At 35.0% G+C, this 16,998-nt stretch overlaps 1 protein-coding gene across 1 annotated transcript; it reads right to left on the bottom strand.

Moving 5' to 3' along the window:
- Positions 1–77: 77 nt before the first annotated feature.
- LOC120341672 (sodium- and chloride-dependent GABA transporter 3-like) lies at positions 78–15,384 on the bottom strand. Its single transcript, XM_039410239.2, has 15 exons — positions 15,254–15,384; positions 10,421–10,723; positions 9,907–10,129; positions 9,040–9,171; positions 8,396–8,580; positions 8,156–8,250; positions 7,336–7,468; positions 4,418–4,552; positions 3,418–3,521; positions 2,938–3,031; positions 2,346–2,489; positions 1,755–1,892; positions 1,469–1,675; positions 1,123–1,296; positions 78–243 (listed from the first exon to the last, which is right to left on the bottom strand). Exons 3-15 carry the CDS (start codon positions 10,064–10,066, stop codon positions 133–135), a joined length of 1,812 nt encoding a protein of 603 aa, XP_039266173.2. The 5' UTR covers positions 10,067–10,129; positions 10,421–10,723; positions 15,254–15,384; the 3' UTR covers positions 78–132.
- Between the last annotated feature and the right edge of the window lie 1,614 nt (positions 15,385–16,998).

Here is a 16,998-nt window from a genome sequence, read left to right as displayed (position 1 = left end):
CTTTTCGAGTGAACGCGTCCACTAAAACGTTGAATCACGGAATCCAATTTTATGAACGAAAGTTTTACAAATAAAAAGTAAAATTGGAATTAATAGCGTTATATATTAATTGGGAAAAGACGTTCACAACGTTCACATATCAACTTTAACAGCAGTTGGGTTCAACGCCTCGAGTTCCATCTTGTCTCCATATTCAGCCGCTCTTCTGCTAATGCCAGGCTCGCTCAATGAATTCTTGATTTTCTAAAACATAAAGTATTTATATTCAGTGCATGTCGCCTGAAAATAATGTGTTGGTTGCTTCCTGGTCCTAAATTTAGAGACTACTCTCTGTTATAATTTCTCATAGAATGGCCAAAAGCTGTGACTTTTTGAAAAATAATTTACAGAATGTTCATCCAACTGTGTTATTCCTACTCATAGACTTATCATTAGGTTAGACTTTCGTTAATAGACCTTTATTCAATACTTCGTCTGCCTGCTACATATTAGGCCAGCCGGTCCCAGAAGGTACGCCGCGGCGCACTAGTGTGCCGTGACGAGTTGCTAGGTGCGCCGCGAAAATTAACATAATTGTGATAAACATAACTGAAATATGATTGAATATTCTAAGGATTGTATTTATTTTAAAAGTTTAATTGTTTCTTCTTTCAAATGCTGTCTATATGAATCAATAAATTCATTACCCCTTTCTATGTCGTTTACTTTTTGTCTGCCTCTATTGTTACGTAACAATATAGGTACCCACTATTTGCTGGAATTTTGTGATCTGCAGTCCATTTATCTGCTGAATCGAGTTTAGCGAACATGAGGGATTTTTTTAGCATTTCAAATGATATTACATAGACCCACATGTGTACAAACTTTAAAAAACACAAAGTACACATTAACGATCACAAAATAGAATTTTGTTTGAAAGCAGCATTTCTTTTTCGTGTAAGTGCGCCGTGATTTTTTTCCCTGGTAAAATGGCACCGCGCGAACAAAAAGTTTGGGAACCGCTGTATTAGGCGGTTTTTCATTCCGTGGGGCTTACTTGGACGAACAATGAGCGCGATATGAAGCAAAGCCAGAGTGGCTTTTCTGATATATTGTGCTGTGCATATGTTCCACTACTCTCACCTCAATCAGGTTTCTTCCATCAGCCCTCCATAAAACATAAGCAATGGTTATTGGTATTGTCAACATGGAGGTTAATGCAGTCATCCAACCGAATACATCCGCCCATACAGGATAAGTGTAAGATTTACCGTATTTTAGAGTTCGGTATGATGCGAGGGAGTAAATCATCAGAGTCTGAATATACAAATATTTGTGGTCAAGAATAAAATAATGTGATCTGTACAACTAAAAACGGAATTTTGACTCAGCATCAGCAAACTTATGTAAATAAATTATCTATCTATGACAAAATTGCAATCTGGCGTAATTTAAACATGTTTGTTTTCTGACTCTCATCATTACTTACCGTTGAAATCACAGGTCCAACATATTTACAACAAATTTTAAACCACAATCTTGGGATATCGAAACCTAACATTGATTTCATATTATCACAAAATCTGTCTGCTCCATAAGCCCATCCTATAGCAATAAACTCGACGAGAGATATGAAGTACAAACACCAACCAGTGACTGCGTAAGTATTGAAGAGATTCAGAACGTACATTCCACCCTGCAAAGATTAGGAAATTCATTAATCGACACTAAATTCGCTATTCGCTCTTCCTGCGCAAATCCTACTTCAAGCTTACCCTGGTAACCATTGGAAGGCCAAGTATTAGAAGAATAACAGAAGCAACCGCCGTCCATATCTCACGTGCCCATTTAAATTTGAAACATTCTGGATATTGATCTTTCAAACACGACATGAGTGTTTCTTGGTAAACGAACTAAAAAGAATAATAGTAGCATATAAGAGGATAAAAAGAGAAACGACAATATTCGTTTTGTATTGTTGCCACAAGAATGTACTGAAATTTGTAGCGAATTGACGACATTCAACGGTATTTACGGGATCTATATTTATTTTTATCGTAAAGACCGCACAATACAATATATAAACTAAATTGCTGGCAACATTATTACTGAGAACTCTATTTTATGATTTGGAGACGGTCAATCTAGCACCATATTCCACATATCCAAATTCTGTTCCGACATATAAAACCTCCAGTCACATATACACGCGTTCTTGTCAGAGGAAATTAATTCAAAATACAAATGCAGCATTAAAATTTCTTTTCAGACGCCTCAATGTGTCCCGATTGCAAAGTTGCCATTAACCGTGATGCATTTCTAACTGAAAGTTAATTTTTCCCGGTAGTCAGAAGATAAAAACTCACCAAACTGTCGAATCCCAACAATAACAACATAATGAAGAACAAAGCACACCATAGTTGTGGTAGGGGTAATAATGACAGGGCTGTCGGATATGCAATATAAACAAGTCCTGGACCTGATTCTGCTACAGCATCAACGGTGGTATTCTGATGTAAACAAGAAAAATATATATATAATTTGGTCTGTTAGCGACGGCCAAAAATATTATTTTCAATTAAGCACACACACCTGTAAATTAAACGGTTTAAGTTATTCTTTGGCTTGAATTCCTTTATACTAGTTTTTCATGTTTTATTATCTGATATTTATTCAACATTGAGCAATTAGTGGAAATATTTCTGTACTATGCTGCGTCCAATCTTTATTTAAAGCTGGGTTAATTTAATTTTTACCTCGTAAATGAATCTGTTTGAACTACAGCTCGGAAAAGCACCATTGCTTTACTTTTGACTCAAAAGCTTTATAGTTTTACGAAGGCCGTTGGGCCACGACACGATAATCGGCTGTCAGGCTCGATCGAGTGTGTGACGTGAGATCTTTTGTTTATTTTAAAAAAATAAAAAAATGAATAAAACATAATACTAAATACACCACCTTGGCGTGAGCCAAAAATCCGAGAATTGAGAATGTTGCAAATCCGGAAAGAAAACTGACTCCGCCGTTGGCAAGAACAAGAATGACCGAATCCCTGGGTGAAATAATGTAGAAATGTAAATTAATGATCAAAATAATACTTCAATCATTGTTACATGTGATTTTTGTTTAGTTTTGATATCGCGCACGGTGCAATAATAAAAGATAAAGTTTGACCTCGTACATGCCTGGATGACAAAATTATCAATACTGAATTTTGCATCAGAATAATATGGAAAGAATAGTGATTTTCTCATAACACTACTTAATTATTACTAATTTATGGATGTTGATTTTCAAATATTAGGATACTTCAATTAAGTAAAAGTAGCGTAAAATAGCGCAACAATTCACTGAATTAATTTTAAAATTATACCTATTTTTTTACTTTTTTTATTTTTATTTTTTACGTTTCTATATCAAATAAAATCAATTATTCACCTGTAAAAATTATGATTAAATTTGTTAAATTGGCTCAATGTTGCGATTCCTCCCCCACAAACTCCGAGTGAGAATAGAACTTGAGAAGCAGCGTCTGTCCATACCTGGAGGTATGGTTATATTTTGTTAGAGAGTACTATAGATAATTTTTGCAAATGGTATTGAATTGCTCTAAAACATCACTAACTCCTACTTATTTTGCTTTACGGCAAACTTCTTAAGTACTGGGGATGTCCTCAGTACTTTTCCGCTCTGTTACGTCATACAACGACTGTTTATATTGCGGAAACGCAAAATGACTCAAACATTACGTGCTATGCCGTTTCAACAATAAATGTGTAATACTCTTCATTTTTTGTTTTCGAAAATTACCTCACAAAAATAAAGTACTAAAATTGTTTTCCTTAGAATTTTCGTTCGACTATGCTAAATTTAAAGGGTTTCTTGACCTTCTAAATAGGGCTCTTTTCATAGAGCGGCGTGATACAAAACCATTGTATACAGTTATAACTTATAAATCTCTAAGTTGCCACTAAATTCTTTGTTAGTTTGCCTGTGGTATCCTGATGAGTTGCCTATGTTTCTGAGTGCCTCTGAAGGTTCGGTGCAACTGTTTTATTTTAAAACCAAACCTTATCTTGGCAGGGAGGAAACTAGCGAAATGCCTCAATTATATCAAATTAAATGAAAATTCTAAGATTACGCAAATATCTACAAGACACTATAAATGCAAAAAGTGATTGATTACCCAATTTACACACTTGCATTTAAAAGTGTTTGACTGAAGTTCTTCTACAAGCATTTGGTTTATGTGGAGTATGCAAAATTATGCAAGTCTAAATGCTCATACAATCATTTGCCAAAATTTTACAATCACAAGAAGATCACAACTATATCGCTGCATTGCGAAACAGTAAATATGTGGCCATCGATCAAAATAGCATTCTGTTTGTTTGAATTTAGCATTCTGCTTGTTTAAATTTAAAAACAGTAGTCTTACTTCGACTTCTCCCAGTTTTGTGATATTTGGTTTCAGATAGACAGCTATTCCCGCTCCAGCTCCGTCAAGAGTCACACCACGCACAATCACCACGATTAACATGGCGATAGGAAGTGTGGCGGTGACGTAGACAATCTGTAATGAAAACAGGATACAAGGGATGTTGTCAACAGATTTTGTTTTGTATTTATACTAACGGTTATTTCGTTTTAGTTCAGGCACCGAATATGTAATTACCGGCTTGCTGTTACGCACGACACGGCGCCCGATGACGACACAACACTTCAAGTCCTGCTGCTCTTCTTTTGATAGTACCCAAATTTTTAAAGTTTAGATATATCCCACCTCATTTTATACTGTATACGTAAATATTAAAATCGTTCCCGACTTACTGCAGCACTAACTTAAAAAGGCCTAATGATCAATCACAACGCTCTCGTCTACCTCTTTTGCCTGCGTTTATATGCCTATGTCCTAGAACGGCGATGACTTAGACTGGTTCAGAAAGACATGTTTATTTACTTGTTAAATGGAGCCCAAAGTCAAAATCACAGACCACCTTAAACCGATCCAGGCTTTGTGGCTCTCATCGTACGTCATTTCGACAACACTCATTATCTTCCTATTGCAATTAGAAACATTAGTTGACATAAGGGGGGCATGTGGATTGTTGTTGTATTTGTGACAAAAATATGGTCATAGCGATCGTACCATTCTGATGCCACCTTCGTGATTAGATTTTAATCGGATTTCTTGTAATAAATTAAATTGTGAAAGACAAGTTGATGTCAGTTTCTACGACGTTCCCAGATGTTTTAAACAAGTATGTCAATGCGACCTAGTAATTATATATTTGGCCGGATCACTCGTGCATTACATGACATCATTCATTGCTATGTAAAATATCTTGTTGTGGTCAACTCAACGACAAGTGGCTTGAAGATATCGAGGGCTGGTAATAATTATTCACCTGATAAATTGCTAATCCCTGCAATTTCATTGCGATCTTGCAAATAAAGCCAGTAACAATTTACATGATTATAGATAGCACTTCTCTTCTTTAAGTACATGTGAAAATTGTAAACGTGAATTATAAAATTGTAAAAAGTTTGAGGTTGAACCATTTAGAAATAACAATGTTCTACAATTCTATGTGATTAAATTTAACGATGTTCAGGTACAAGATATGCCAACATAAACCTAGTATGAAAAAATAATAAATAATTATATTTCAACAAGATGTTTGCAATAGCAACTTTTTAGAAATCTTCGCGACTTTTCATCAATATTTTGGAATTTAGAGTCTGGGATCGCGAATGACTAATTGCTAAATACTCTCGATTCAGCTATTTTAATCCATGAATTGACTGAATTATAAATGCTGACATTTTTACGTTAGTTCATGCCATACTCCTCTGTGACGTGTCATTGGATTGCAGGACATGCTTTAAACCAGTGGTTCTCAACCTTTTTTAGTTTGCGGACCGGTAATAATTTAAAACTAATTTTGCGAACCGGTGAACTTTCAAAATCAACCCAAAATGTCAAAAACACGAAACATAATTAAACGAATCCAGACAATTTAATTTAATGAGAAATTTGCTGCCGTCTTTTCGATATCATGCGTGTTAAAGAGGGTTCTAATGTAGTTTCTTCAAGGCGAGGTAGAGCGTTGACTTCCATACGATCTTGATGAGAAATAACGTTGAGAAGCTTTCCTTACATGGGAAAGTTGTACAACATATCAGCAGTAATTTAATGGCTTTGTCACTGATCTCAGGATATTCCTTTTCAAGCGATAACCAAAACTGTGAAAATGGCAAGTATTTATGCTTCGACATCGATCGCAGGAAAGCTCAATCATCGGTTCTTTCCCAACAGCGTTAAGATTTTACGAATTAATATCCTTTGCGAAAGGAATAACAATCGAAAGATTTGCTTAAATCACGGATGGCGAACCTTTTTCATTGAATGGGTCAAAAATTATATTTTTATCGCGGAACAGAAGAGAGTGGGTCACAGATATTTAATCAATGTTTGTATCTATAAGAAACTGCTGAAATCTTATGAGCTTCCGTTGGTGTTGGTGTAGTTTTGTGATTTACTTATGCAGCACTTTTATCAGGAATTTTTTATGGCACTCGATGTCATGAAATTAGAGTACGAAAACACGCATATGAATTACCAAAACGTTTAGGATGATGTGGCAAATTATTTTACGGTTCCAAAGAGTTAGGGGGGAATTCCACTCTGATAGTGTTATATTTTTCGATCAGCATTCAACCACATTAATATTCAACCACGGCATTGTAGGCGAGAAACTAATAAAATATAAAGTAGAGTCTAGTTCTCGTATAACCCCTAAAACAGTCCACAGATGCACTTCCGAAAGAGACAAGACGTTGCGAGAAAAGAACAAATCAATTCCATTGCTATGTCGTAAACGATCAGATTCAATAGCTGAATAACGGTACACAGCGGTGTACATTAGGAGTTTTAAAAATTACCATACTGACCCAGAACTAACAATTTGAATATGAGCGATCGCAGCCCTGCCTGCCCAAGTTTAGTTATTGTTAGAATAATTTAAGGCCGGTTTTATCAATTTTTATAACTGATATGTTAGCAATTTATTTTATTTTAATTGTACCTTGGCGGGTCACGAATAAAACGCCATTCCTGCCTTAAATATACTGTCAAATTACGTAACGTGACAGCTTCCCAATAAGTTTTAAAATTAACAAGGCCAGTACTACATCCTCCCGAACTCCTCCGTTATGGTGTTTGCGTTATAGACTTTTAGAAACATTCGGCCGTTCAGGGATTGAAATGGGAGCAGAACCCGTGACCAATATAACTTATTTTTTAATTTTCTGAAACAGTAACGCAATGTTTTGTAGAAAAGGCGTTCAAATTACCTTGCTCGTCCATTGAATTCCTTTCCAAATTGCAAAATACACCAGAACCCAGACGGCAATATGACAGGCAAGAATATCAGGCTTGACATCACCTATGTATTCGATTCCAGATGTTATGTTGAGAATATTATGCCTAAATTGGAATAAAAAGAACATATTAGAAAGCAGTATCATCTTATAAATGTTTAAGAAGTGATCAATATGTTGGTAGAGTAAAACCGAATCATGTATACTTTACATTCCCAAAATGTATTTGATTCACGACTACTGTAATCCTCTGATGATAAGTTCTTCGACGAGTGTAACAGAAGTGGTCTTGCGGAAAGTATATCATTGTACTTAAGCAAATTCATTCCTCTTCTTGTCAAAGTCTTGCAGTGGCGGCACGAAACGCATAGAAAGACCGAGTATAAGACTCTATCAGAATTATATTATCCTATCAGTCGTCGGTTTCGGTCAAGCCGCACCTACCACTGATATGTACCGATAAGGCACGTATCTGGAGTTGCTTCGACGTCAATGTCTGTGGTCTCCTTGAGCACGTTTTATATATCTACTGGGGACCTAGACTTTTTTTTTTTCAATCATTTGACCGCATGAAATATAATAAAAAAAATTATTTATTTGATGAAATCGAATTTTTAAAGCTGTTGCTCGATCGACAGATGCTTAATTGAGTTTTACTCAATTACTTATTAACATATGTATATACATTGGATTCATCTGTAGAATGCAGGTATACAAAATGTGCCCAAGTGGTGAGCAGACAGAGGTTTAGGTTATAAATTTGAATATATACTTCATATCAACGCAACCGAACCTCCAAAATTCTTCCACTGACGAAATATAGTTTGTCGCGTTTAACGCGGTGGCATTTGCGAACGATTCATCCATTTTCAGCATCGTTGTATTTCCCTTAAAAGATAGATTATTAAAAGGCGGAAAGAGTAGAAAGATTTTAAGAATGAGATGAAGGAAGGAGAAGAAGGAAGAAGAAAAAAGACAATATATAAAAAAAAAATCTGTAAAATGTTCAGGTAATGTGTATAGGTACTCTTACCTCGGACAAACGCCTGGTTTCCACGGACAAAGGTAAGCAGTTCTCCGTATTCCAATCGTTGTCGCATTTCGTCCATGAGATATCAACTGAGAAACTGGCAACCAACCAACGTAATGTCCAGGCAAGTAGTACAGGATAATACAGATTAAAGAAAAACATGAGAAATGGAGACGCGTACCCAATACCTGTTACAAAGTATTGCACATTAGAATGCCATTGTTCGATTAATTTTATATATATGTGTATAAATTTCATAGCTAGAATCCACATTTGACGAGTTAATTATACATGTGAGCAGACACGGCATTTGGTGGTGGTTGCATTTACAAGTCTCACACAGATTCACGGTCCTATGTCGGAAATGTCAGTGCATAAACATTCTTATTGGTCATTTTAAGACTACACAGTCTACGAAAGGTACATTTTATCCAACCATTTAAGTTGGGAACGTACATAATTTTTGTGGAAAATATTATTCGCAATTTTAGGGAAGTTTAAGTCACTGTACTAAAAATGATCAGGTACACCTGACGAGTTTTCACGAATGTTAGTAAAAGTGACATTGCGTGGATCTAAATTACTCTTTTTCGCTACTTCAAGCATAATTTTGTTAGTAGATATTCCCGATCAAAAGCATTAGTTACCTCTAAACATCGGCGTCATGTACCATATCTTGATTGCACTTTTCCCCGTGTACTGACCGAGAGCACTTTCTATCATGATAATTGGAAAAATCAGAAGAATCACAAAAATCCAGTAGGCAACAAGAAAGGAGCCTGAAAAATAATAAGTTAGTTACAATACTATTACAGCTGGGTGATTTGATGATCACGTGTAGTGATTTCTATCATAAGGCTAGAACCATTAGTTCCAATTGCACTCATGCGCCATGCACTCATGAAACAAGATTTGTATTGAGACTGCTATTTACAAAATATATCTATTATATAATACACTGATTAAAGCATGTGCATTGCAAAATAATTCCAATTTTGTACATTAAAAGTTCATGAAATCAGTAGTGTTATGTTTAATCTGGATTACACTTTCCTTTTTTTACTATATATATTCGTCACACTTAATCAGCGTCCTTATACGCTTTTTGAGTTCTGCTAAAAGGAAACCGATGCTAAGATTTAATACAGAACAATTTAACCGCAACGTTTTTACAATCGATGGTGCAAATATCAAGTTTGAAAGTTGATATGCATTAATATACGAAGCCTACAAATTTTCAATTTTTTTCGAAAATAAACAATATGACAGATAGATTTGATCTGGTAATGGGGACGATAGCCTAAAAGGTAACTTGGCAATATGAAAATTTTACAAGCCTAAAAGATCATCTGTGATTCACAACTGATTATTGGCATCTTAACCGGCACACAAATATTTTGCGGTTTTCACTCTACATGTGAAACTTGGAATGTACTACAACTGTATGCGTTAGGATCACAACATATTATAATGTAATTCATTTACTATACAGCCAAGAATCCAGTTTTTCTTACCTCCGCCGTTCTTGTAGCACATATACGGAAATCTCCAAACGTTGCTGAATCCAACCATCAGTCCGACAAGGTTGATAACATAATCAAATTGTCTTTTGAACAAGCTTCCAGTTTTTGCTTTATGTTGAATATTTGACGATGTTGGTTTTTCGTCTTGCATTGTTATTGATTTTGGTAAATAGGAGTACGCCCAATAAAATTTTTATCTTACTTTAGATAAAACCTGGATGTTATGGGAATAGAATTCATTGGCATGTTCCAAAATTGCATCACACCATTGTCTTAATTCAATGCTCTGATTTTGTAATCCCCAGTAAGAGTACAGAGCAAAACACAAAATATACATATCCAAAAAATAGTGAGACAAAAAACTTGGTTGGAGAAGTAAATGGGCATTTGAATTCGAAAAAAGTATCCTAGCTGTGGTCTATTTAGTTCTTGCTTTTTTTTAGTCCAACTAACGTTGATTAAAAAAAATAGATATAAACATGGGCTATATTAAATATTATTTTACCACTTCTAGAGCTTACTCCATCCATATACTCCATATCACTTCTTTTTCTAACATCGAACATCATGAGTTGAACCAGCCTTCACCAAAACCAAAAATCCATGATTTCGACGTCGTTCTCTGGTGAAGCCACACCAAAGTAGCGATATGCGAATGCAAGAAAAATTCCTGAATAAGTTTCTACTCTGTCGTTCGTGATTTAAGGACTGATATAAAAGACTATACGTGAATCACGAATATTTCTCCTCGAATGAGATGCACGGTTTGTTGTTGTTCAAAGAAAATCGATCACAAAGAAAGATGCAGCTAAAAAAATTGTAAATTAACTTGGTATAATGAAGTAATAACTAAAACTAATGCTTTCTTGAATGTAGATTAATTCAGATGATTTGTTTTTCTAAAACTGTGAATCGGACCACTTTTTCCTAAATTTACGTAGTACTATATCTTATTTTATTTACTACATTCTACATATGGCACATGACAAAATATACAACAATAAATAAATATGTTTAACATATTTCTGAGAGAAGTAGGACTTCCAAATACCGACATTGCGTCGGTAAAAGATCAATTTGACGGACGACATAGCAACTAACCAACGAGCAGATTTTGTTTTGTGACTGTATTGAGATTGCTTTTTCCTAGTCACAATGGAATAAAAGTTCTATCTTGAATACTGTTTACAAAATATATATATTATATAAAACACTGATTAAAGCTTGTGCATTGCAAAATAATTCCAATTTTGTATATTAAAAATTCATGAAATCAGTGGTGTTATGTTTAAACTTGATTACACTTTCCCGTTTTTTTTTACTATATTCGTCACACTTTAATCAGCGTCTCCACTCTTTTTGAGTTCCGCTCAAGAGGAAACCGATGCTAAGATTTGATACAAAACAATTTAACTGCAATGGTTTTACAACCAATGGTGCAAATATCAAGTGTTCAAGTTTGAAAGTTGATATGCATTAATATACGAAGCATGACATAGCACATGAAAGAATTAGACACGGTCATATATAAAGTTACCATATTTTTTGGACTTCAAAGCGAGACGCCTCCAAAGACACGACCACTTAGCTGTGATCCTGTAACTTTACAGTTTCCGATTTTACTACATAGGCCTACATTTAAAGCCATCCCGGCTGTCTTCATTGACCATATTGTCATCGAGAGTTCATGCGCATATTCTCTGTATAAATATCGTATTCAGTTCGAAAAATAGAAAGGAATAGACGCTAACGATACAAATGATTCGAATTTAGATTTTTTTATGTACAGCAAAAGGAATAAAGAATAATGAAATAGTCTGCCGTTTTCAAGCATTGGGAATTTACTTATTCGCTAAGCTTGCTTCTTCTTCAGATACCACCTTTAAAAAGACGTTGCTCAATGTTATATTCACGTAAATGTCCGAACAGGACCAATTAGAATTGATTTTAGCGGGAAACAACGAAACAAACAAAATAACGCATTCACCTTCAGTAAGTAGCCTAGCGTTGCGCTACACAGCAACAACAGTAACAAGAACGTGTTCGTGTATTATGCTGGATGGCTGAACGCAAAAGCGGGACTTTTGGTTGACTTGTCGGGACGGCGGGACAAGACGCTAAAAAGCGGGACTGTCCCGCCTAAAGCGGGACGCATGGTAAGCCTAGTCATATACGCAGTATGATTATGCATATAACAATCTAGGCATTTTCAAATTTTTTTGAAGATAAACAACATGACAGATCGATTTGATCTGGTAATGGTCACGATAGCCTAAAAAGGTAAGTTGGCAATATGAAAATTTTACACGCCCAAAAGATCATCAGTGATTCACAACTGATTATTGGCATCTGAACCGGCGCACAAGTAAGTATTTTGCGATTTTCACTCTACATGTGAAACTTGAATGTGCTACAACTGTATGCGTTAGGACCACAACATATTTATAATGTAATTACTAGAGATGTACCGATACCACTTTTGTCGCCGATACCGATACCGATCCGATACCAGCTAAAAACGCCGATACCGATACGCCGATACTACAAAAAGGCCGATATTACCGATATTCCGATACCGATACTATGTAATTATTACTTAATTAGGTGTGCTGTGTAGGGCCGACGGGTTAAAACAATGGTCTTTGAGCGTTGTCCATAGAACACATTATTTCAGATCGAAAAAAAAAGATATATCACATAATATGAAATTAATGTTTGGTATCCATATGCTTTCACTGATCAAGATACATTGTACAATAAAGCTAGTAATCTCGGTGTTCAATTAAAAAACTCATAAGCCGGGATGTCCAATTTGAATTTAATGTTAATATCGCGACCTTCGAATATCGTTATTCGTGTTTGAAAGAATATCGAATATCACCCACACATTCTAGCGCCGCCGTCCTACGTTCAAATTAAAAGCATTTTACAGATATTTTATTCCGTGGCTAATCGTATAATCGTCGACGCAATAAGTCAAAGCCAACGTGAAAGAATATCAATCAGCACCGACAAAAAGAAGGCCTACCTATAACCGTCGAGGATGTTTTTTTACTTTACTATTTTATATTATTTTACAATTGCTATCATATATTTTGAGACAGTCTAGGGCTAGGCGGTCATGTCAATATATATATGAAGACATTGTGTAGTTAAACAAAATTAAAATTAATACCTGCGTAGAGGGATAATTGTGTCGGAATTTAGTTTAACGATGTCGACGGACTAAATGACACTCGTACTTGACGACAAACAGCCAGAATTTATACCCGTGCCAAAAGTTCATGTGCCGTTAATAAGGACCCCAATTCCACTGTATGATTTAAAACTGGGCGCCTGGTTGTTTTTTGTTATGTGCTGTGTTGATATATTTCTTCATAATTACTATGTAATATCAAAAATGTCAATATATAAAAATTGACGGCGAAAAAAGCCAAATTAGTTGAGCTAGTTTGGCTGATAAATAGCTAAAAACACGTGAATCCTATTCACTCACGGGGGTGGGGACATGTATGGCTCATAGCTCACGATCTCTCCAGACAAAAAATAAATTAAAAAGTAGTATTCCAACATATCTTTTAAAACATTCTGAACCATATCAAAAAGGTAAATATATCAAAAATATCGGCCCTAATCTAACCGATACCGATACATGGCCGATACCGAAAAAATGGCCGATATTGCCGATACCGATACCCGATACCGATACATCTCTAGACTAATTACAGTTACAGTACAGTTACAATACAGCCAGGAATTCAATTTTTATATCCCCTCAAATGAGATGCACGGTTTGTTGTTGTTCAAAGAGAATCGATCACAAGATGCAACTAAAAAATTGTAAATTAACTTGATATATTAAAGTAATAACTAAAACTAATTCTTTCTTGAATGTAGAATAATTCATATCGTTTGTTTTTCTGAAACTGTGAATCGGACCACTTTTTCCTAAATTCACGTAGACTATATCTTATTTTATTTACTGCATTCTACATATGGCACATGACAAAATATACACCAACAAATAAATAAATATGTTTAACATGTTTCTGAGAGGAGGACTTCGAAGAACTTCTAAATACCGACATGGCGTCGGTAAAAGATCAATTTGACGGACGACATAGCAACTAATCAACGAACAGATTTTGTTTTGTGACTCATGAGTGCTGAAGATACCGAATCACCGTACTTGATAGATTTTGTTCGGGCTCGAGAATATAAATAATATTTTTCAGTTAAGGTTCAAGTTATTTAATGATGCTCAAACTTCTCCATATGTTTATGCAAGCCCTATATATTTATATATTTTATCGTTTTTTACTATAGTTTGGGTTAGCTTGCTAGTCATATTTTGGATAAATTTTGAAGATTAAATTATTACATCCACTCAAAGCGTCGTGACGAATAGAAGTAAAGACTATGGACCGTGGACTGCGTGATTCGCCGATTCAAAAATGCATGATGCTACAAAGGAAATTATATAAGTGCACGCTTCCTGTAGATGCCCATTAAAAATTGTACAATAGACGAGCAAAATATTCAGTCATCGGCAATTTTTTTTTATATTCGATTGCGATGAGTTAGGAAGAGATAAATGAACTCCTCCATATAATTATCCAGGGTTGTCGATTGTTATTACTAACATGAGGTGCTTGGTTTATCAGTAAACTCGATAATCTGGGATTTTTGTATTAATGTGCCAACTTATTACCGCAAATGTTTTTGCTCTCAAAGTTACATTATTTTGTTTATTTTGGACATAGAGCAAATATAAGAACATAGAATGTAAAAAAAAATAACGGAGTGAAAAATAGTGCAACAAAAACTTTTTGTCAAACTACAGACTCCTTACTACCAAGACAATAAATAAAATCAGCATAAATAATATTAATTATCGGTGTAAACAACCTATATAACTTGAATCTGGTATTAAATATCAAGAGCGTGATAAAAGTCAACTCATGGCAAAAGCAATTAATAAGCACCGAAAACTTGGCATTTATACATTTATGGGATGAAAAATTGACTAAATTTAGTAAAACCTGAGCAGTAAGCTAAATTGCGAACTAAATATTAATATAGCAACAATAAGGTACTGAGTTATCTTTATGATCATAGATCTTCGAAACATTCTTCGTTAGATTTATATTAGAACTAACCATAATTCAAAACGTACTTTTGAACTTATTTCATCCGCAACCTAATTTCATCCACATACCTCTTTCATCCTCCATTCTAGATATTTTGAAACATCGAAACAATAAGTAAAATTCAGAAATATGGCGAAATTTCATCATAAGAATCTTTCAACAAGTAGGAATTCTGAGCAATAAATTACCTCTGAAATACTTTATTACAAAATTTGATTTAGAGACGTTGCCAATATCAATTTCAGACACAGGTAAGTCGATAATGAGAAAGCAGTGACCCTCCGAAACACTTGTAATAGATAATTTTTATACAGTGTTGAATCTTCTGATCGCATCAGGATAATAGGCTACACATACGGCGACATGCCACAGACTGCTGCCGAATACTGGGAGGCGGAAGGTTTTATACGATGCGCTTTGTAACTAATCGATGATTAATTGAATTTTTGGCCTTAGGTCGAACTATCCGATGTCTGTTTATATTAGACAAATGACTCGGACTCTTTAGCTCTTCGTGGTGTTCAAAACTTAATTTCAATATTGGTCGCAAGTTGTCGCTGATAGCTCTCCTGCTATATGGTTTGGCATTCAAAACGTCATATTGTATTAGATTGCGTTGATTAGTTTCTATACAGACTGCAACGTTAATAATCATATCGTCAGGCTAATAACCGAATTGCGTAAGTCATTTTTGGCGGTTTTGAGTTTTTTATAAATTAGGTATTTATGTAATGCTGCGCACCTGTCTGTTAACTCAGATTTTGTTTTGGAATTCCGAAACCCATAAAAATGGAGATTTTGTGGTGACCGTACATTTGAACCCACGTACATTTGAACCCATGTGTATATCCACGGGTTCAATCTATATGCGGGTTCTAAAACCCATGGGTTAGGGTTAGTATGGGTTCAACTATCCGTAAAACAAAAAAAAATTCATAGGTACAATAGCATACAGGTGCAATTGTCATGGGTTCAAATGTAATGGAACCATTTATGTAATGCTGCGCACCTGTCTGTTAACTCAGATTTTGTTTTAGAATTCCGAAACCCATAAAAATAGAGATTTTGTATGACATGCACATTTGTGCAATTGTTTCGTCATACTGAATTATTGGTGTTACCGCAGGATTATTGTGACGTCACAAAGGCAAAATAACCTCGGCGAAGAATTTTCGAGTTTTTGCATCCCAGATTCTAGTTTAGCGCTTATAAATTTGAATTTATACTACAGTATAAGAGGGCGTGCACTTGTGATATTCACTGTCTGAGTTCAATTCACCTTGATTGGCTTTTATATAAGGGTACATCGCTGTTTTATTCTTTATATTTAATCTGACTCCTCTTTCGGTGGGTGTGCAGAGCGTGTTATATTGATGAAATATATATTTTTGAACATAAAAAATAATGTAATTGGAACAGATTAGCTATTTTGGGGATTAGACATCGTAGATACTGAGAATTACATTTGTTATTGGATTGTTTGGTTTTCAGGACTGGTGTACATAGTCAAGTTGCAAAATTGCGTATGTCCCCAAGTCATAGACACCTTTCTGCGTAAGTCACAGTGCGCCATTATGACGTCACATAAATGCGTCATACAAATTAACTTAAATCCGGCTACGATCAAAAAATTGCACCTCGGCAAATTATTGACTCTCAATGGCATATCAATATCATTAGGAAGTTTTTTACGTTTTTCTCAAAACTGCCAAAAATGACTTACGCAATTATGTTATTAGCGTGACGATATCTTCTTCCTTGTTTGAGTTTTTTTTTATATTAAGCCAGGCCGAGAGAGAGAAATTAACACCCAAAACTCATCAATATATTGAGCATTATCAGGAAATGCATCAGTCTATTGTTTCGGCCCTAAATTGAATCATGCTTTATCAATTCCTAAATTGTTTGCTGACTTTTATCGCGCTCATATATT

This window comes from Styela clava, chromosome 14 (assembly GCF_964204865.1).
Source record: "Styela clava chromosome 14, kaStyClav1.hap1.2, whole genome shotgun sequence".
Lineage (NCBI taxonomy): Eukaryota > Metazoa > Chordata > Ascidiacea > Stolidobranchia > Styelidae > Styela > Styela clava.
This window is presented reverse-complemented; position numbering and strand designations above follow the sequence as displayed.